Source organism: Hibiscus syriacus, unplaced genomic scaffold, assembly GCF_006381635.1.
Source record: "Hibiscus syriacus cultivar Baekdansim isolate YM2019G1 unplaced genomic scaffold, ASM638163v2 tig00110450_pilon, whole genome shotgun sequence".
Lineage (NCBI taxonomy): Eukaryota > Viridiplantae > Streptophyta > Magnoliopsida > Malvales > Malvaceae > Hibiscus > Hibiscus syriacus.
Window position 1 is genome coordinate 8,424,682 of NW_024062743.1, and position 22,976 is coordinate 8,447,657.

At 31.9% G+C, this 22,976-nt stretch overlaps 1 protein-coding gene across 1 annotated transcript; it reads left to right on the forward strand.

Moving 5' to 3' along the window:
- The first annotated feature begins 16,417 nt into the window (after positions 1-16,417).
- On the forward strand, positions 16,418-21,085 carry LOC120126168 (calcium-transporting ATPase 1, endoplasmic reticulum-type-like). Its single transcript, XM_039144440.1, has 8 exons — positions 16,418-17,928; positions 18,114-18,183; positions 18,280-18,401; positions 18,743-19,024; positions 19,128-19,505; positions 19,741-19,850; positions 20,021-20,249; positions 20,348-21,085. The coding sequence occupies exons 1-8, from the start codon at positions 16,516-16,518 to the stop codon at positions 20,927-20,929; spliced, it is 3,186 nt and encodes a 1,061-aa protein (XP_039000371.1). The 5' UTR covers positions 16,418-16,515; the 3' UTR covers positions 20,930-21,085.
- Positions 21,086-22,976: the final 1,891 nt, after the last annotated feature.

Below are 22,976 nucleotides of genomic sequence, written 5' to 3' on the forward strand. Positions count from 1 at the left end.
CATGTCATGTGACCATGTCACGTTTGAGTTAAGTTTTTCAGGAATTAACCAACCAAACTACCATAAGTGATATAATTAGTTAGCGACAGGAATTCATGGATATATTTTGATGAATTACAAACAAAAAAATTATGTCAAATAAAGGTTTAATTGAAAACATAAATGTTTAAATTATTTTTTTATTTAAATATATTATGAAAACAAATATGTTATATTGGTCGTTAGTGATTTATTCATTTTGATTTAAATAATAAGTCATATTTGATAGTAATATAACGATTGATTGGTGTCAAAATTTCTATTTCTATAAAAAGGAAAACGAGAAGAGAGAAATAGATGAAAAGTGATTTAATTTTTTTTTTCTCTTTGTCGAGAAATTTTAATGTTTCCACTACATTTGTAAGTGGCATATTGTTTAAATTTGTTTATGGTTTAGTATCATAAATCTTGGTTTTTGGTAAAACGCTAAGATAATCTGTCGTTTAATTTAGGGCCTTTAGGCCTAATTTTGGTTTTTTTTGGTCCAATACCCTAAGCGGGTTAATCATTTAGGGTATTGGGCCTACACAAACTTTATTTTGGAGAATACGACATTTTCTACAGTATTCTCGTAACTCATCACCTCGAGTAGAGGTGACGAGCTCCATCGGATATTATTTTTAAATGGTACCCGAGTAGTAGGCCCCATGTGGGCCATTATTTTATTGTCATTAAAATGACTCGTCATACCAAGGTGACGAGTTCCTTCAAATTAGAAAATAGTCATTTTCTAGTTGTTGATCAATGGGCAGACGGGGCAACGGTCAACAATGGTCACTTGTAACTCGTCACCTCGAGGTGACGAGTTCCGTTGGATACAATTTAAAAAAATAAAATTAAAAGAAAAAATATTTTATTTATATTTTAAAAATACAAATTAAATAAATAATTGAAAAATTAAATTATTTACCGAAAAATTACAAAAGAAAATTTATCTATATTTCCTAAGTTCGTGACGATGTCAATGAGTTGTTGAATGATAATGGCGCGGGGCTCGTCGAGTACACCAGGATCATAGGCATTTATCATCGTCGTCGCCGGTGTCCTCATCGTCTTGTCGAGGAGGTGTACTCAACATACTCTGTGGCCCACCTTCGAAATATGGTGATGGATTTATGACATTTGACACCATCATTATCGTAACTGCTTTGATTTGGCCATTACTTTGTTGACCATATAGGATATGGTCCTACACACCCGCAACCGCATGTTCTGTTGAAGTTGCTTGAGTGTATTGTGGTGCATCCCATGAACCTCTAACCCAATTCGGTCGAATCTCGATTGAAGTATGAAATGGAGGATAGAAACCAAAACTAGCTTGAGATGTATAATAGTACTCTTCAGCTGCAGATGCTGTGAAGCGGAAGACGACGACGATGATGTTTTCTTCTTGGACTTGGACTTTGACTTGACACATGTGGCCTGATGATGTTTCCTTTCTCCCATCTCTTCTGGTGTCGTGAGATATGGTTTCTCATTTTCTTCGTAAGTTCAGAGATCGGGATAATGGTTGAAATCTAGGTCCAACGGTGAAATGTCGTGATGCGGGGGTAGCGATAGTTCACGCTGATTCCATAGGTTGATGTAGTAAGCGTGCCTCACCAGCCAATTTTTGTTATGTTTCCCACGCGTATCGATTGCATGGAGTACGTCCATATCAACCATTTGCGTAGGAATCGGCTGGTGCAACACAAACTGTCACATCACTGTATCAACGGAGTGCCACTCAACAATCGTATAATGCAATAATGGCGTCACGATACACCATAAGTGGGACCCCTCAAAAAATTGTGCCAGCAATAACTGGTTCATCTCCTCGTCAACATACGGAAGCCAAGAGAACTGTAAATATTTAATATCAAAGTTAGTATATAAAAAGTTACAAAGATTTAAAAATAATATTTCGTTTGTCATACATCATATCGATCGGCAATGTCGATCTTCATTTGTATGTCTCGTACAGTGACACCTGCTAACTTCGTCTTTGATATTTTATGACCCCATCTAAAATATTTAAAAATAAATAAATTTATGAAATTCAAAAAAAAATGTTAAATAAATGAAGTTAAACAATTACCTTGCATAGGGCTAGTGTAATTGGAGTCAAAAACGGGAAGTGATACCAGGCCCAGGATTGTAGCAGTATCAGACAACTTGCTACATCTTTTTTTCGACCTTGCTAGACAATTACAACCTTGCAAAGCTCCCGGTACAAAAAGGTTAGAATCGTCGAGCCCCAACTAGTATTACAACACACAGCGAAGTCTTCCAAATATTGTAGATATTGAGTGTGTTCCAAATTACCAGATTTATCAGGTAATAAAATCCCTCTGATCATATGAAGAAGAAATAGTCGAGAAGCAAAAAAAAACTCCGCCTCGGTAGACTCGACAATCACTTTGAATTAGGACTCCAACCACGTTATCATTACTCGATAGCCCTTTATGATGTCATATGGTGGCCATTTTCCCAAAACTTGGTAGACCAACATCGCAGGACCGTAAATGTTCTGCCTCAACATGGGGGCTCCATTCACCGGAACACCGAGTTGGTAAGCGACGTCTTCCAAAGTAATCGTTGCTTCACCACTTGGGAAATGGAACATATGCGTCTCACGCCACCAACGTTCGATCAGAGCCTCAATCCGGGTACAACTTGAAGCCATGTAAAAATATGGCCAGAAATATATCGGATTGATGCAGATATTGCATCATCCACTGATGCATCTATTTGGTTATCATCCCTCGCTTATGAATATTTCATCGTCGTCCGGATGGCGTCTGATCGAAGAAACATGGGCATTATCCAGGTGCAACATAAATTCTCGGGTTGCAATTTTTGGGACTTTTACACAACATATGATTTTTTTTCAATTTTTTTAGATTCAAGGTTTGGTGAAAAACCAAAACTCCAAACCCATATTTATAACCTTACCCTCAACGGCTAGATCGACCGAACTCGTCTCCTCTAGGTGACGAGTTCCAAGTGACCGTTGTTGACCAGTGCCCCGTTTTCCCATTGACCAACTGTTATATTTTTGAATTTGAATTGATTTTTAAATATATATATATATATATATATATATATATTTTTATTTTTAAATTTTTAAAAAAATATTTTTAATGGACTTATCACCCCGGCGTGACGAGTCATTTTAATGATAATAAAATAGTAGCTCACGTAGGATCCACTACTCGAGTACCATTTAAAAATAATATCCGAAGTGCACTGTAGAAAATGTCGTATTCTCCAAAATAAAGTCTGGGCAGACCCAATACCCTAAATAATTGACCAGCTTAGGGTGTTGGGCTAAAATAATCCCTAATTTTGGGGTAAATAGTTCAGGTCGGCAATGGACCCAATTCAATGCTAGTATCAATTTGCATCATCTTTATATTTTAGTTACTTAAAGTATTAATACTTTCAGTAACTAAAATATAAAGATGATGCAAATTGATACCGGCATTAAATCGGGTCCACTGCCCACTTGAACTTAATACTTTAGACTCCAAAGATTGTTGTCTTGATTAACGGGTGTCCGTCGAAATGTTTTTATATTAAAAGGGGCCTTAGGCAAAGTTGACCGCTGTCACCGTTTTTGTTTAATGTTGTGGGCGAGGCACTTAGTGGACTATTGAAAAAAGCGGTTGCATTCTATGTGTGTGGAGGGGTTCATATTGGGACAAGAAGATTAGGTGTTTTCCACATCCAATTCGCTAACTATTTAATTCTATTTTTGGAAGCAAAAGAAGATAATATCAAAAATTTGTATCGAGTCCTAAAAAATTTCGAGGTTATAGCTGGACTGAAATTAAATATGTAGAAGACGAAATTATTTGGTGTTAATGTGGATGATTGCAGAGTTAAAGGGTGGGCAGATTCGATGTATTACGATTGGGCAAGGTTACCTATGACCTATTTGGGGCTTCCGTTAGGTTATAAAAAGACCTTAAGCTGATGTGGCAACCTATTGTGGATAAAGTCAGAAACCATCTCCAAATTTGGAAAGGTAAGTTACTTTCTTTCGGGGGAAGTATTACATTGATTTAATCCGTGTTGGTGAATTTACCGATGTATTATATGTCTTAATTTTCTATGCCTAAATCCATAACAGAGAAGATTAATAAATGTATAGCTAGATTTCTATGGAATGTCAAGAATGATAGAGGTATTCATTAAATTAAGTAGGACATGGTTTGTGGTTCGAAATCTCATGGTGGTCTAGGTTTTTTCAATATTAAGGATAGAAATCGAGCTTTGATGAATAAATGGATTTGGCGATTTAGTGAGGATATCGAAAGCTTATGGAAAAATATTATTGTTGTGAAATATAATTATGATCCGGATTCGATTTTACCAAAAGGTATTAGCTCTCAAAGTTCGACTGGGGTGTGGCATAATATAGTGCATCCGATGTTGTTTAATGATGATGTTTTTTTTCTGATTTACGGTGCGTTATGGGGAATGGTTCCAGAATAAATTTCTGGTCTGACCATTGGACCGAAGTTTGTTCATTAAAAGTAGTTTTCCCTAGAATCTATGGGATGGCTATTAAAAAATAGGTCACAATTAGTGAATTTGGGAGTTAGATGAATGGTGTATGGATATGGAGAATTGAATTGAGGCGTAAATTGTTCGAATGGGAATTGGCGATTTGGAATCATTTTAATCAAGTTCTGAACAGAGTTGGCTTCGGTTGCAAGATAGAAGACTCTATTTGGAAAAAGGTTTGGAATAAGTTCGTTCCTCCTAAAGTGGTTGCTTTTGTCTGGAAAGTAGTTTATAATAGGTTGTCGGTTGCGACTGAACTGATCAAAAGAGGGGTTAACGGCAATGTCCAGCTCCTATGCTTATTTTGTAAAGGTCACCCGGAAGATGTTATTCATGTGCTATGCCACTGTAATGTTGTTTGGCAAGTGTGGCAAAGGTGGTGTAACTTATGGAAAGTTAGATTCATTTTCCCCATGAATGTTAAACATCTATTAGAGATATGGTCGTCACAGTATATAAGAAGGAAAGTTAGGAATTTATGGCAACTTGGTTTTTTCGGCTTAATTTGGAAGATTTGGTTGTGCAGAAACAAGACTAGGTTCAATGACTTGTCATTCTCAGTGGATCAGATTTTTAATATGGTTTTATTGCAGATAGGGGTTTGGGCTAATATCTTATGGCCATCTTTGGTTCCACATGTTCTAGATTTTGTGTGTAGTCCGGATTCCATTATTTTTTGTTATGATTATTGGTGAGCATACTGCGCTTGTGTTGGTTTGTCCAGTATCCATAGAAAGGCTTATGTTGAAATGTTATATATTTCTGAGGTTGTAGTGTGGTTCGTTTTTCTGGCTGGATGTGCATTAGTTATCTCTGTGTTTCATACAGGGGGTCTGTAGCTATTTCGTGAGTAAGTTATGGGCGGTGTAAGTGGATTAGTTTCAGTTTTATGGTTTGTTGTAATAGGGTCGTTTTGTTATTTTCCATTCCAATGTTCATTTTTTTTCCTCCACATAGGTTAAGGGAGGTTTTTTAATGATGTTATTAGGGTGGTGTACTTTGTGATATCATTAATACAAAGTACTCTTTTTCAAAAAAAAAAGTATTAATACTTTCTTAAATTCTTAAATCAAGGACGTATTAAAACTTATGACATTTGGAAGATATAAACTAAGCTAAGACTCATTCAAACCGTTTATCTTCCGATTTTGGTAAAAAAATTATAATTTTGGACATCTGATTAGATATGCACACATACGAGGAACCGTCCATTTTCCATTAATTAAACAGTTATATTTTCAAAGCTACTTAACTAATTAGATTTAAATTGCATTGATTAAACAAATGGTTAGAGAATTTAATTACAAAGTTTTGGTATATCCTTGGCCTATTTAAAAAGAAGGAAAAAAATTCCCTTCTGACATTGATTACCAAAATAGGGCCTGTTGGATTGAATTAATTGACCCACTTTCATAGAAAGGGCTGAATGTGAAACTTAGTGTTCGCAAATGGATCAAACAAATTGTGAGGATCTTCCTCGTTTTTGTAATATAATATTCGCATTAATTGATTAATAGATAAAATATTAGTGGTTATATAAAAAAAACAAAAATAAATATTAAATAAATCTTCATAAAATGCAAAAAACTTAGGTTTATACATCCTAATTTTACTTATTTACTAAACCAAGTAATCTAAGTAGTTAAAGGGATAATTTTATTTATAAAGGTCATTGGTTCAAGCACCAACGACTACAAAGTGATTGAACTTTCATTATCAAATGGTTGTGAGTCTTTAGAACAAATAATATCACTTATAATCATCCTAAATTAATAAAAATCACTTATTTTCTATTAATTTTTTAAATAATTATTTGATATATTAACCATATAAATTTTTAACTCCTCAAGAGAGAGTAAAATATTTTTTTTATATCTTTAGGTTATATTTGATAAATGAAATAATAAAATAACCATTTAATAATATTTTAATCTTATTTAATTTTTTTTTTGATTAATGTCAAATACTAAAATTTTATATTTGATAATTATTTTAATTATCAATATATCAATATAACCATTTAATTATTTCTAAATCAGTTTTTTTTAATCCACTAAATTTGGAAGTGGCATGTTGTTAGATTTGTTTATGGTTTGTATCATAAATCTTGAATATTGGTAAAATGCTAACAATAAATTTAAAATAAACTTTAGGATGGATCTAAGAAAATTTGGGAAATTAATATATTTTTACAATTGAGCGTGATCCAATCATGTTGGATTAGATTCGGAAGGACTTTTACGATGGGTTAATGAATTAATCACTAGTATCTGATTTATTGATCGACAAATCTAGATCGGATACTGCAGAGAGGAGGGTGACTCTCCCAACCCAATTTTCTCCTTTTCACAAACGTATGAGTTTGAACTCTTGACATTGCTTAAGGAATCTAATATCTCATTTCACTAGATCAATCAGTTATTGGTGAGACTAACTATTTTTCTTTTTTGGGCTCAACTGGATTTTATTATTTAATTATTAATTTAATAAGGAATGGGTGAAGTATATTTATGTGATAAATTGAAAAATTAAATTATTTATTTATTATTGTTAATTTATTATTTAGTTTTTCTTATTTTTTTTATTAATATGAGGTAAGTACAAGACAATATCCGTTCAAAGTTAACTCTCAATTATTTAACATTGAGCGCCTAACTCCTAATGTTCCTAATGCTCGAATCTAAGACCTCAATGAATAACAAAAAAAAAATTACTATTGAGATTACTTGATTTGTACTTCTATTTTCTTAACTTAGTTGTGCGTAATTAATTCACAATATGATTCTGAAATTAAATTATATTTTATTAAACACGCAAATATTATTCTCAATTTAGTTCACGTAGCGTCCGTAATTTATTTTAAATTCTGTATTGTTAGTGTGTTCTTAATTAGGATGGTAAACGCGTCTAGTCGAATTCGATTATTATTGAATTTGATTCAATTTGAAAAGTTTAAAATTGAATTCAATTTGATTTGAAAATTTATGAGTTTAAAATTATCAAGTTTAATTCAACTCGTAATTAAAAATTGAAGATCGACTCGAGTTTAAAGAAACTTGAATTCGAATCATTCTCTGATTTAATTTGATTGAAGCTCGAACTCATATTTAAATCTTAAGTACGTGAAAACCTTACATTATATTTTTTCAAAAATACAACATATAAATGTTAATATTATGAATAATTTAATTTAAAAAATAGAAAATTTAATATGTTAATTTTTTTGAATTTTTCTAAAGCTTTTTAAGTTAATCATCAAATAACTTATTTCAACTCATTAAAAATTTGAATCAAATTCAAATTCGAATCAAATTTAAATTTGAATCAAATTCATTCAATTTAAATATTAATTAAGTTTTGATCGATTCAAATTTAAATAGCTCACATTCTATGTATTTCATTTAGGGTTATATTACTAATAAATTAATGTTTCTGTTTGTTTGTTAGATAGAAGAAAAGAAAAAAACACAACGATAGGGAAATTGGCAGAAGAAGAGCACTGACCATGACAGAATACAATTCCTTTACGGCAAAGGCAATTGAATTTGGAAGGAAGACTTCAGCTCTTTGATTTGCTTTTTTTTATTCGAGTAAACTACAAATTTCATCATCTAATTTTATTATCTCTCTTATTATTCTCATTAAATTTTAAAATTTTTAATTCTTATTGAACTTAATACATTAGGTTTTCTATAATGAACAATTATATAGATGTAAAGCGACCATTGAACTTTACTCATCCTAGGTCGTTCCTTAGGCTGTTAACTATTTAACGATCAAATGATAAAAAAACAAATATATTAAGTTTAGTGAAGAAATTAAAAGAATTTAAAGTATAGTGAGTAAAATATAGGAAAGAATAAAGTTCAATTACCAAATTTATAATTTATACTTTTTATTCACTCAATGATCATTCTAGGAAACCTCCACTCACAGACTTCAACACAACCCAAAATTAAACATTTGTTTTCTTATTATAGTATAGGGACATGTTTACTTGGGTAGTGTTTATTTTTACTATGTAAGATTTGTAAAGTTCTTATGTCTGTATCGCGCAGACCACGCGCAGACATTGAGTTTCTCAGATCGTTTGTTTTTTTAAAGACAGAAGTTATTCTAACGTCTACGCGTGGTATGCGTGGCGCAGACGTGGTCTTATGTCTGCAGATGTCTTCTAACCTCTTCAAAGAGGTTTTATATTTAATTTTATATTATATTATATTTGATTTTAATTTTAATATTAATATTAATTTTTAAATAAATTAAATATTAATTTTTTAATATTATATTATAGATATTAATTTTAATATTAATTTTTTAAATAAATTAAATATTAATTTTTTAATATTATATTATAGATATTTAATTTTATATCATATAAATTATTTTATATATAATTAAAATTTTATATTTATTTTAATTATTTTGATTTAAGTTTAAATATAATATTTTTTTGGATTTGTTATTTTTAAATTATATTTAAACTTTTTATACAAAATGTAAGTATTTAGACCACATTGCTTAATAAAAAATGATTTCATTATTTGATAATTAAGATTTTAAAATATAAAAAATTATAAATTATGTTTTTAAAATTTTAAAATATAATCACAATTAAATAAAAAATAATCATAAAATAATTTGATAAATTAAAAAATATTTTCCAAAAATATCATATAATTATAAAAAATAAATTATGAATATATATTTAAAAAAATTAAAAGTATTACATAATTGCATATTTAAAAAAATCATATAATTTAATAATCATTTATAAATTTTATTCTATAAAACTTATAAAACTAATAATACATGTGATTATGTGAGACTTATAATAGAATTAATAAGGTGGTGTTTGTTTTTCTAAAAAATTATTATTGTAGTTGTATGAATTATTTAAATTTCAGTATTGTAAAACTAAAATTATTTAAATCTAAGTATTGCAAAACTCTTTTAAGTTTAAAATATCAGTTTAATTATATTTCAGTTTATTTTAGCAGTCTGCAGATGTTAAAAAACAAACAGTCTTCTTCTTGCAGACTGCAGACTTTTGGTCCACCTCTTTTGCTGTAGATGCCTGCAGATGTGGTCCGCAGACTGCAGACATTTTAACTCTGCAAAAACAAACGCCACACTATTTTTCAAATCAGATAAACTCATACTTTCCTCGAATGATGATTAAGTAGGGAAATGTTATTTGAACGGAGGTTTATTTATAATCGAAACTCAATTTAATAAAAGTAATAAAGCCACCACTTTTGTTTATATTGCTGAGACCCTTGACATGTGACATGCTAGATTGACACATGAACATTCATTCTCTTAAGAAACTCATTAAAATGAATATACTTCCTAATCTAGAAAAGAATAGTTTTAACAAATATGAAATTTGTGTAGAAGCCAAGCATGGTAGACCTTCTTTCAAAATTGTTTCTAGTAGAAAGATTGAACTATTAGAACTTATTCACATTAATCTAGTAGACTTTAAAGTAAGGGAGGTAAACACTTCTGCATAACCTTTGGTTTTAATAAATTTATTGGTATTTGTTCGAGCTTGGATGCTGAGTTGTGGGGTGCTTTCGTGGGTCTACAGTTGGCTTGGGATAAAGGTTTTCGAAGGGTGATTCTTGAATCAGATAGTATGGAGGCAATTCGGACCATGCAAAACGATCTCTATGGGAGGCACTTCCTTAAATGACACTTGATTGAGCTTCAGAATGAAAGTGGGAAATTCAAATCCGACATATACAGCGGGAGGAGAATAAGGTAGCGGATGCTTTGACAAAGAATGTAACTTTATATGCTACAAAGATTGGTCTTTATGATGATCCTCTTTTATGGATCCAACGGTTTTTGTCTGAGGACTTTATAACACTTAATTAGTGTTCTTGTAATCTTATTTTGGGTACTCTTTTCCTCCATATAGGTTTAGGGAGGTTTTTAATGAGGCTCGGGATATGATCATCGTGTATGATTATTTCAATAAAATCATATCTTTCACACACACAAAAAAGATGAAGCTGAGAACTTCTTTCTTATTTATAAGGTAGAAGTTTAAAATCAGCTTGATAGGAGAATAAATCGGCTTAAGTCTGATAGAGGTGGTCAATACAAATCTAACTTTCTTAAAAAGGTGTGTGAAAAGAATAACACTATTCATGAAACCTCTGCCCTCTACTTTCCTGAACATAATGAGATAACAGAGAGGAAAAATAGAACTTTAAAAGATGATGAACTCTCTACTCTTAAGTTCTGGGTTATTTGATAATATATGGGGGAAGCCATTATGTCAGTAAATCATATTTTAAACCGAATACCTCATAAGAAATTAGATTGTACCCCATACGAATTGTGGAAAGGTTATGCATCCATTTTTGCGATACCTGAAAATGTGGGAGGTGTTTGGAAAAAGTAGGTTTGCATGACTTAAAGAAATCCACCATTGCCCCCCAAACTGTTGATACAATACTTATCAGGTATGCTTTAAATAGTGTCACATATAGATTCATGTATCTGTATAATTTCTCTATTTGTGGATCTAGGGATGTTGTGTTCTTTAAAGATAATTTTCCTTTAAAAAAACCTAAATTAGGTTTTGAAACTTGAATAGAAATCGTGCCTCAACTTCTTCTATTCATGCCGATGATACTCTAGAGATGAAATTAGAGCCTAGAAGAAGTAAAAGACAAAGAGTAGTCACTATCTTTAGTCCAAATTTCCTAACTTACTTTATTTCTGAATTAAGTGATGTAGACACTATTTATGTTCCTATAACTCAGACTTTCCTTTTAGACGAGGATCCAAAGTCGTATGATAAAGCTATAAGTTTGATTGATGCTAGTTTTTGGAGAATCACAATAAATGAATAACTAGAATCAATAATGTCTAATCACACGCGGGAGTTGGTAGATTTGCTTATAGGGTTTAGACTAATCAACTTTAAATGGGTTTTCAAAAAGAAACTTAGGCTAGATAGGTTAATCCAGAGATATAAGGCAAGACTAATAGTCAAAGGATTTACTCATAAAATTGGTATAGACTTCTTCAATGCGTACTCTCATGTCACAAAAATCTCAACGATCCGTGATTTGTTTGCAATAACGTCTATTCATAAGTCGTACGTACATCATATGGATGTAAAGATTGTATTTTTTTAATAGATATCTAGATAAGGATATATATATAGAGCAACCACCAAGTTTTGAAGTACCTGGCTCGGAATATGAGATGTGTAGACTTAAAAAAATTACTTTATGACTTTAAGCAAAGCTCCAAAAGCAGTGGTATGAGAAATTTCACAAAACCATTTTGAGCTTTGGTTTTATTGTTAACGAAGCGGATGCATGCGTGCATTCGAAAATATTCAGGTTTGATTATGTCATTATAAGTATGTATGTTGATGACATTTTATTCGGTACAAACATTGAATTCAATTAGTTCTTGTACCATCCCTAATTTATTTTCAATTTTGTATTGTTACTGTGTTCTTAAGTAGGATGGTAAAACGAGTATAGTCGAAATTGATTATTATAAAATTTGATTAATTTGAAAAGTTTAAAATTGAGTTCAATTTGATTTGAAAATTATAAGTTTAAAATTATCAAGTTTAATTCAACTCGAAATTGAAAATTGAAGTTCAACTCGAGTTTGAAGAAACTTAAATTTGAAACATTCTCAGTTAGCTTGATTGAAATTCGAACTCGAATTTAAATATTAAGTACATAAAAACATTACATTATTTTTTCAAAATTACAACACATAAATATTAATATTATAATGATTTAATTTAAAAAAGATTAATATATTAATTTTTCAAGGTTTTTTTTCAAACTTTCAAGTTAATTATCAAATAACTTATTTTAACTCGTTAAGAATTTGAATTAAATTTAAAATTAAATCAAATTCATTCAATTTAAATATTAATTAAGTTTTGATCGAATCAAATTTAAATAATTCAGAGTCTATATATTTTATATAGGATTATATTTAGGGATGGGCATGGGACCCGAACCCGATGGGTTTCGACCCGACCCAATCGAGTTTTTTTTTTTAATTTTGGGTTCGGATCGGGTTTTTTTAAAGGTGATGTTCGGGTCGGATCAGATTCGAGTTTATGGTGAAAAATAACCGACCCGGAAAAAATATAATTTTACCTTATATATTTAAGAATAATTACAATAATACTCTCTATATATTATTTTTTTCAATTAAATCACTATTTTTATATTATATATTCAATTAAAGATATATATTATGTAGATCAGATCATATTTTAGATGAAGAAATCATTGTTCTCAAATCAAATCAAATCAATTAAAAATCCAACCAAACTCAACTCATCCCTAATTATATTCCTAATAAAACAACGTTTCTGTTTGTCTGTTAGATAGGAAGAAAAGAGAAAGAATGACGCATACGGAAATTGGCAGGAGCGCGCATTGACCATGACAGATTACAAGTCCTTTACGGCAAATGCACTTGAATTTGAAAGGAAGATTTCACCTCTTTGATTTTTTTTTAATTCTGGTAAATTACTAACTTTTATCAATAAATTTTACACTCTTTTCTATTTTTCACTAAATTTTAAAATTTTTAATTTTCTCCCTAAATTTAATACATTAATTTTTTTGTTACTAAACTTTATTCTCTCTTCTATTTAAATCACTCTGTCGTTAAATAGTTAATAACGTTAAAAACAATGTTGTTTAAAAATATTTTTATCAAAACAACGTCGTTTTACATCTATATAATTATCAATTTTAACACTGTTAACTATTTAACGGTCGAATGACTAAAAAAACTCAATGTATTATGTCCAATTAGAAAATTAAAATGTTTTAAAGTAAAGTGAATGGATTAGGAGAAAGAGTAAAGTTCAATTACCAATTTATAGTTTACCCTTTTTATTAACTCAATGAACATTCTAGGAAACCTCAGACTTCAACACAACCCAAAATTAAACATTTGTTTTTTTCTTATTACAGTAGAGGGACATGTTTACTTACTATTTCTATATAATTCTATTAAAAAAACAGTTCTCTTGTAGAATATTATGTTTTCTATTACTATTTCTTAGTGTTAGGGACATATATAGAGAGAGAGTGGTGTCAAACATTTTCGAGGTCCTAAGCGGAAATTTAAAAATAATAGTTAAGTTCTATAGAAAGAAAATATATTATACCACTTCCGTCCCATTTAAAATGTCCATTTTTGATTGTTTTAGTTGATTTTTTAAACTCACTCTTTCTTATTTAAAATTTATTATTAATAAAAAATATAAAAAATATATTTTAAAAACTTTGTTAAAATGTTTAAAATAATTGTGGTCAAAGCTTAAAAAATTTGACTTTTGAAAAGTTAATAAGACAATTTTAATGGGATGAAGGGAGTATTATTTTAAATAATTAATTTAATATTACATTAATAAATCATATAGAAATGATTAGATTATGGAACCTTAGTTATAAATGTAGAAAGTAAGGATTATTTTATAAAATTATAAAAAACTAGTGGCCTTTATTTATAAATTTTGAGCCAAAACTCGAAAATAAACCTATGGAACGAAAATGCATTTTATTATTTTTGAAAATTAATTTAACATTACATTAATAGACTATAGAAATGACTAAACTATGGACCATTAGTTATAAAGATAAAAAGTACGGACTCTTTTATAAAATTGAAAAAAAATAGGGGTCATTAGTTATAAACTCTGAGCAAAAATTTAAAAGTAAGCCCTATAAAATAAAAATAGATTCTATTATTTTAAACAATTAATTTAACATTATATTAATAAATCATATAAAAATATTAAAGTATATGCTTTCGGCTACAAAAATAAAAAGGGACTATTTTATAAATTTGAAAAAATTAAAAAACTCTTAATTCGCTCAGTTGCTCCCCCTTGTAATCGGCTCTCGACATATCCGAACAAATAAAGATTGAATGAGAAAATGTTCAACCCCACCCACTATTTATCGTCTTCTCCCATAGTTTTCTTTAATTTCTTAATTCTTCATACCACCATCCGTTGACAACTGCTCTCTTTCCAATTCAAAAAAAAAAAAAACACCTAAGGCCACCACCTTTCTACCAACAAATTTGTTTTAGAATTTGGGAATTCATGTGCAAAATGAAAATGCCCTATTTTGGTAATGTTTAAGGTAGAATTGTGCAAAAAGATTCGATCGATCTGGTCCGTTGATTCGGTGATTTGATCCAAAAATTCATATATTCGATATATTTTTTTATTTTCGGATAATCGGATCGGATATTCAAAAATATTCGGATAATCGAATTAGATACGGATTAGATAAATTTCAATTTTGAATTATCCGAAAATCCAATAAAAAATTAGGTTTTTAGATTTTAGATACTCATTAGCCCAATAAATGAGCAACCCACTAAATCATTAAGCTCTAATGTTATATATAATATAATAGAGATACAAATAAGTTACATTAAATCACAAAATATAAAATATAAAATTATTTATGTTAAATTAAATTCTATATTCCGATTCGGATATTCGATTCAAAAATTTGGATATCTGATTTTTTCAGATCGAATATGAATAACTAATTTAAGTATTTATATTTTTAAATATCTAAATTTTTGGATCGAAACAGTTCCGATATCCGATTTACACTCCCTAATATGAGGTGCTTTACGTTAGGCCTAATTTTCTTTATATACATTAAAGAAATACAATGTAGAATACAAAATCCAAAAAGGGTGAAAACGAAGGACGGCCGTCCATATAATTCCAAAGGAGAAGTCATTATGTTGAAAATATTTAGAAAGTCAAAAAAGAAGAAAGAAAACAAATAGTATGAGCATTATCTGTGGTGAGGGTTTGTTGATTTTTGACCATCACTTCAAAAATTCTATTGAATCTTCCCTTTTACTGTTGGGTTATTATAATGGTATCTGAACACCCATTTCATCTATGAATTTAATTAATTTTTTATTTAAATTCACTTAATATATTAATAAAATACTATCTTAATGATTTCTTTTTACATATTCTAATGTTTTTTGTATATAATAAGAGTAATTAAAGAGGACGCACGGCATACATAAACCGGCCTTCCAACAGGATTTGGTAATATGGATTAACTAATTTCCCTAATTACATGTCATAGTTTAAGACCTTTACAATGGAAAACTGCCAAATAAGGAACAAGGTTTTCAAATCTGCCAGATGTCAAATCTTCCGTCATGTAACGTATTTTACATCATATCGCCGCTGTGGGTCTAATTATAGTAATAGTACTTATTTTGTTTGAACATTTAGGAAATAGCCTTCATACTTTAATTTAACTTAACTCAATCCTATACTTTAATAATCCAATAACACCCTTAGTTGAGCTATTATAATCTTTTTGTAAAAAAAATTAAACATTCAATTAATTTATAAATTTATTATTACTTGAATATGATTAATTACACTTTTACATGAATTTCATTGTGTATTCAAATAATATTAAAAGAGATGATGCATTGCAATGAAAGCAACTAATATTATTATAAATTTGGATATATTTATTATATTATAAAATAAAATAAAATAAAATAAACTATGTTAAATTAAAATATAAATACTAAATTTTAAACTGTAACATAGTAAAAGGACTAAAAACTAAAATTAGACCTATACTATGGTACCGGGAAGTTTCGTTATTTCCAAAATAAAAAAATATTTAAAAAGAATGATTAAAGAAAATGAGACCCAACAAGAATAAATAAAGCAGTGAAGAAGCAACAAGGACAGAAGAAAAGTGGGAAACAACAATAGCACAAAGCCTAGATTCCGTTGGGAAAACAAAGCTTCCACTTTCTTGATAACCAAACAAACTTTGATCTTCTCCCCCTTACCCTAGATTTTCTCAACTTCGATCCTCAGTATTGTATCAAATCCGAAACATGGGAAAAGGAGGAGAGGATTATGGGAAACGAGAATTTGTGGCATCTAAACAAACGGATCTAGATGTGTTCCCCGTTTGGGCCAAAGGTATCCAAGAGTGCGAGAAGCATTATGGAGTTAGTCGAAAATTGGGATTATCATCCGCAGAAGTCGAAAATCGGCGCAAGATCTACGGTTATAACGAGCTGGAAAAGCACGAGGGGCAGTCAATGTGGAGTTTAATCATTGAACAGTTCAACGATACTTTAGTTCGGATCCTATTGCTGGCGGCGGTAATTTCTTTCGTACTCGCTTGGTATGACGGCGATGAAGGCGGCGAAATGGGAATTACTGCCTTCGTTGAGCCGTTGGTGATTTTTTTGATCTTGATTCTGAACGCGACCGTCGGTGTTTGGCAAGAAAATAACGCCGAGAAAGCATTGGAAGCTTTGAAAGAGATCCAATCGGAGCAATCCGCGGTGATTCGTGATGGAATCAAAATCCCCAATTTGCCGGCCAAAGAGCTTGTTCCCGGTGATATCGTGGAACTCAAAGTAGGGGATAAAGTCCCTGCTGACATGAGGGTGTTGGGGTTAGTTAGTTCAACGTTGAGAGTCGAGCAAGGTTCCTTAACGGGTGAGAGCGAGGCGGTTAATAAAACGAACAAGTTAGTTAGTGAAGATGCTGATATTCAAGGCAAAAGAAGCATGGTCTTCGCGGGGACTACGGTGGTTAACGGAAATTGTTTCTGTTTGGTTACGCAGATTGGGATGGAAACGGAGATTGGTAAAGTTCATACTCAGATCCATGTTGCGGCACAGAGCGAAGAAGACACGCCATTAAAGAAGAAACTGAATGAGTTCGGAGAGGTTCTAACTATGATAATTGGGGTAATTTGTGTTTTCGTTTGGTTAATCAATGTTAAATATTTTCTCAGTTGGGAGTATATTGATGGTTGGCCTAGGAATTTCAAGTTTTCTTTTGAGAAATGTACATATTATTTTAAAATCGCCGTAGCATTGGCTGTTGCGGCCATTCCTGAAGGGTTACCGGCAGTTATTACGACTTGTTTAGCACTTGGGACTCGAAAAATGGCTCAAAAGAACGCACTGGTGAGGAAGTTGCCTAGCGTCGAGACATTAGGGTGTACTACTGTTATTTGCTCTGATAAAACAGGGACCTTGACGACCAATCAGATGGCCATAGCTAAGCTTGTGGCTATGGGGGATGATGCGAGTAGTTTACGAAGTTTTAGAGTTGACGGCACAACATATAATCCTTCTGATGGGAAAATACATGATTGGCCAAGTAGTGGAATGGATGCTAATCTTGAAACAATTGCCAAGATTTGTGCTATATGTAATGATGCTGATGTTACACATTCTGACCATAAGTTTTTATCTCATGGAATGCCTACTGAGGCAGCGATAATGGTTAGTTAGCACTTTCTCTTATTTTAATTCCTAATGCGGTAATAAATTGTGATGATTTCGTTTAGAGCATAATGTCAATGTTTGGCTTGGCTTTCATCAGTGGAGTTGCTGTTATATATTTGTTGATCTATTTCTTCTCTGTAGCAGGCTTCTAGTAACTTTATATCTGGTTTATCCCTGTGCAGGTTCTTGTAGAGAAAATGGGCCCTCCAAAGGGATCATATAGTGGTGGAGCAGCTACCGGTGATGTTCTACGTATGTTGGATTTTCAAATGCTTTGTTGTTTTTTTATTAGTTCCTTTCTAGCATTAAGACTTGTATCTTAGGTATGTTACTTAATATGATCTTAAGGTTGTTGCCAGTGGTGGAATGGGCATGAGCATCGAATTGCAACCCTTGAGTTCGATCGCAATAGGAAGTCCATGGGTGTTATTGTCAAGTCCAAATCAGGAATAAGGTCATTGTTAGTGAAGGTACTATTGCTATCTTACTCGTGATTTTCGTACATAAAAGCCATAGTTGTTTTTTTCCGGGCATTTGATTATCATGTGAACAACCATCAAATGCTTGTTTCACTTGCAGATAGCGCTTCTGATCATTTTCTTCTTTCCTCTGTTTAGATTTAAATGTTTTGCTCTTTTAATTAAAAAATGATGGGCATGATAGGGTTTTGAATGATGTATGGTACTTATTTCTGCTCTTTAACATCAGCTTGGTTTATATTAATTTTTCATACATATATCATAACTTTAACTTCCATGTTTGTTTCTCTTTCACACTATGCTTCTTTAACTTGAATTTCGGACTTTGGCAGGGAGCTGTGGAAAACTTACTTGAGAGAAGCTCAAAGATGCAGTTGCTTGATGGTTCTGTTGTACCACTTGATCAAAAATCAAAGATCCTTGTTTCCAATGCTCTTCAAGATATGTCAAGTGGTGCATTGCGCTGCTTGGGTTTTGCTTACAAAGATGAGCTCCCTGAGTTTGAAACCTATGACGGCAGTGATGATCATCCAGCACATAACCTATTACTTGACCCTTCCAACTATTCATCAATTGAGAGCAATCTCACTTTTGTTGGCTTGGTTGGACTGAGGGTGAGTTGCAAATTTTCTAATCACTGTCTTTGCTTACAGTTCTTTTAATTATATGTTTTTCTGGTGGAGTAATCCTGCTAGGCGGTGCCATTAAATGTTTTAGGACCCTCCACGTCAAGAGGTCCATCGGGCAATTGAGGACTGCAAAGCGGCTGGCATTCGTGTTATGGTTATAACTGGAGATAACAAACATACAGCAGAAGCTATATGCCATGAAATAGGTGTTTTTGGGCCCAAGGAAGGCATCAGTTCAAAAAGTTTAACGGGGAAGGAGTTTATGGAGCTGTTGGATAAGAAAGCTCATCTGAGACAAAGTGGTGGCATTCTATTTTCCAGAGCTGAACCAAGACACAAGCAGGAGATAGTGAGATTGCTAAAGGAAGATGGAGAGGTGGTTGCTATGACTGGTGATGGAGTAAATGATGCGCCTGCTTTGAAACTGGCTGATATTGGGATTGCCATGGGGATTGCTGGAACAGAGGTATTTTTTCATCTTATTCTAAATTTGTTGCCCGATTTTCTTTTTCAAAATGCACCTCCATATCAAGGCTTCAAAGTACATCAGAGACTATGGTTTTTTCATCCAATTAGTTGGAGAGGACCATGGTTTGATATTATTCATGGTGTTCTGTTCAAGTTCTTGCTTCTTCTTTTCTTTTCACCATCTCATATTCTTTTTTTTTCCTCAATCCATTAAAATTCTTTCCAACTGCCAGGTTGCGAAGGAAGCTTCTGACATGGTGTTGGCAGATGACAATTTTAGTACAATTGTTGCTGCTGTTGGTGAAGGCAGATCCATTTATAACAACATGAAAGCGTTTATCAGGTTGGTTGTGAATTTTTGTCATGCCTTTAGACTTTGAAGGTCATTCATTCATAGGTGATAGAACTACAATGGCTGGAAATGCATCCCTCTCGACTTTGCTTGAATATTGATTGTTGCTTACAATCATTTTAGTTTCTGGATTTCTTTGATTCCAAGACTCATTATTTCAGGTACATGATCTCATCAAATATTGGTGAGGTTGCCTCCATATTCCTAACAGCTGCATTAGGTATACCTGAGGGTTTGATTCCGGTCCAGCTTCTCTGGGTTAATCTTGTTACGGATGGACCACCCGCAACAGCTTTGGGATTCAATCCTCCGGACAAGGACATCATGAAGAAACCTCCTCGGAGAAGTGATGATTCACTCATCACTACTTGGATTTTATTCCGCTATCTGGTAACTTGTTTTAGTCTTGCTCGACTTTACTAAGTATGTTTTTCTTGTTGGTTTAGTGGGATTTAGTTCTTGTTCTTTTACATCATTGCTTATCACAGGTCATTGGACTATACGTTGGAATAGCAACCGTTGGTATCTTCATCATCTGGTACACACATGGTTCCTTCTTGGGCATAGATCTTAGCGGCGATGGCCACACCCTTGTCACATACTCCCAGCTCGCCAGCTGGGGCCAGTGCTCATCGTGGAATAATTTTACCGTTTCACCATTCACAGCCGGGAATCAAGTCTTCGCCTTTGGAAGTAATCCCTGCGATTACTTCCAAGGTGGCAAAGTAAAAGCCATGACCCTTTCCCTTTCTGTTTTGGTTGCCATTGAAATGTTCAACTCCCTTAATGCCCTCTCGGAGGATGGAAGCCTCTTGACGATGCCTCCATGGGTCAACCCTTGGCTCCTTCTCGCCATGTCCGTGTCATTTGGCCTGCACTTCCTGATCCTCTATGTGCCACTCCTTGCTAAGGTATTCAGTATTGTGCCATTAAGCTTTAATGAATGGCTGCTGGTTCTGGCTGTTGCATTCCCTGTGATTTTGATCGACGAGGTCTTGAAGTTCATGGGTAGGTTTACAAGTCGGACGAGATGGTCCAGTCAAAGACCTTTAAAGCCTAAATCAGAGTGAGACGGGTTGGTATAAAACCCTATTGTTCTTCCGATAAGGCCCCTCTAAAATGACTGAAATTCTCCTCTAACATGGTGTTTTCTTGATGCCCCCCACTTAATTTCGGAAAGGGGGGATGGTCTGTTCCGACAAGTAGGTAAGCTAAATTCGCAATTGTTTAGGAGGGTATATTACTAAAAACTCATTTTCTTTTTAATTTGTCAGGAAATGCAAAAAGGGGAACATTTTTTTAATGATAATTTGTGAAATGTGACCCATTCAATTTAAGGGCTTCTAGTCGGTAATTCCTTTTTATTTATTTGATATTACGATGGTGATTTCTCTCACAGTTAGTTTTGATTGTTATCTAAATAAACAATTAAAGATTTATGACATTAAAATCATTTATAGGGGAAAAATCGTCATAGCATATCAAGCAAGTATGATATGTATTTACATTAAGGGAACTTAAATATGATAATATGCACGAATTATATTATATCATTGGTTAAAAGGGATGATTGTTATCTTTAGAATATATACTATCATTTATAATTATTCGCGAATAATAAAAATATACATAATATGATATTAAAGAATTATCATTATATATATTTACATGAAGAAAATTTAAAATATAATATTAAACGATGTGTTTAGGCAGTGGCGGATCTAGAAATTAAAAAATAGGAGTCCAAAATTTTAATACCCTATTCTAAAAAAAATCGGGTTTGCAATTTTTCTTTTTTTTTTCTATTCCTATTAACAAATTAAACTAAATTTAAAACTTTCTCAAAATAATGGGTGTGCAATGTCTCCCCTAGGGAGTCATGTACATCCGCCCCTGTGTATAGGTAAATATATATGTAACATCCTCAATACCGTGTTAGTGATTAAATTGTAAAACTTTAGAATTTAGTAATTAAAGTAGAATAATTGAATAGTTCAACGACTTATATGGGAAACGTTGTGTAGGATGAAATTATAAAGAAGAAGGAATAGAAGAACAAAATGGTCATTTAGTAAAGGAAAATAATTAAATTTGGTTATAGTATTATATTAACCCATGTGAAAGTTAAGGAAAGCAAAAAAAGTTTCCAGAGTTCTTTTTTTTTTTTCCCTTCATACGTGAGAGCCAAAGCAAATGTGAGTTTTCTTGTTAGTTAATTTCTTGTTGAATTCAATGTTGGTTTATGATCATTAGATGATAATTAAGCTTAAAGAAAGCTTAAGTTATCTTTCAATCAAAGGAGGAAGGAGTTAGGAGAGATTAAAGATTAGGAGTTCTTGAATGAAAACTTCGAATAGAGTTAATAAGTAGAATTGGAAGTTAAATTTGACTTGTCATCAACCTAATTAAGAAGTATGAAGTGTTAGAATTGAATTTAGAACAAGTAGAAAATTTGACATGATTCTTGAATTTCATATGGAGGATGAGAGTTTGAGGATAAAGATATGTTAAAGGTTTAGAAATGTGTTTGAGTATGTACCTTTGAGTTAAGGGTATTAAAGGAGCTAAGTTATAAAGTGTTTGAGTTGAAATGAAGTAATTTTCGGACTTAAAAAGTGATTTTTGGGCTATGGGTATCGATACCTATTCAACAGGTACCGATACTTTAAGAATAAAATTTAAGAAGGAATTCAAGGGGTATCGATACCTGAAGAACAATATCGATACCAAGGGTACCTGTTGAAAACATTTTGATGTTTCGATATAACAAATTAAGTTAAATGAATTTTAAGATTTTACAAATGATTTTCTAAGTATATTCGATTCAATTAATCGAATATCAAGCTATTACTCCAAGTCTTTTAAGATCAATTTCAAACCTTACTAAATGTGTAAAATTGTGTTTTATACTTAATATATTTTTGAAACAATTTTCACAGTATTTTGAACCAAAATCAAGCCTAAAATCAATTTTTCAGAGTGATGCACCGATGCACCAATCCATGAATCGATGCACCATGAATTAAATTGAACATCGAATGCATTTCATACATCGATGCACATACCATGCACCGATGCACTGAGGATTTTATGAAAACATCGAATGCATTTGATGCA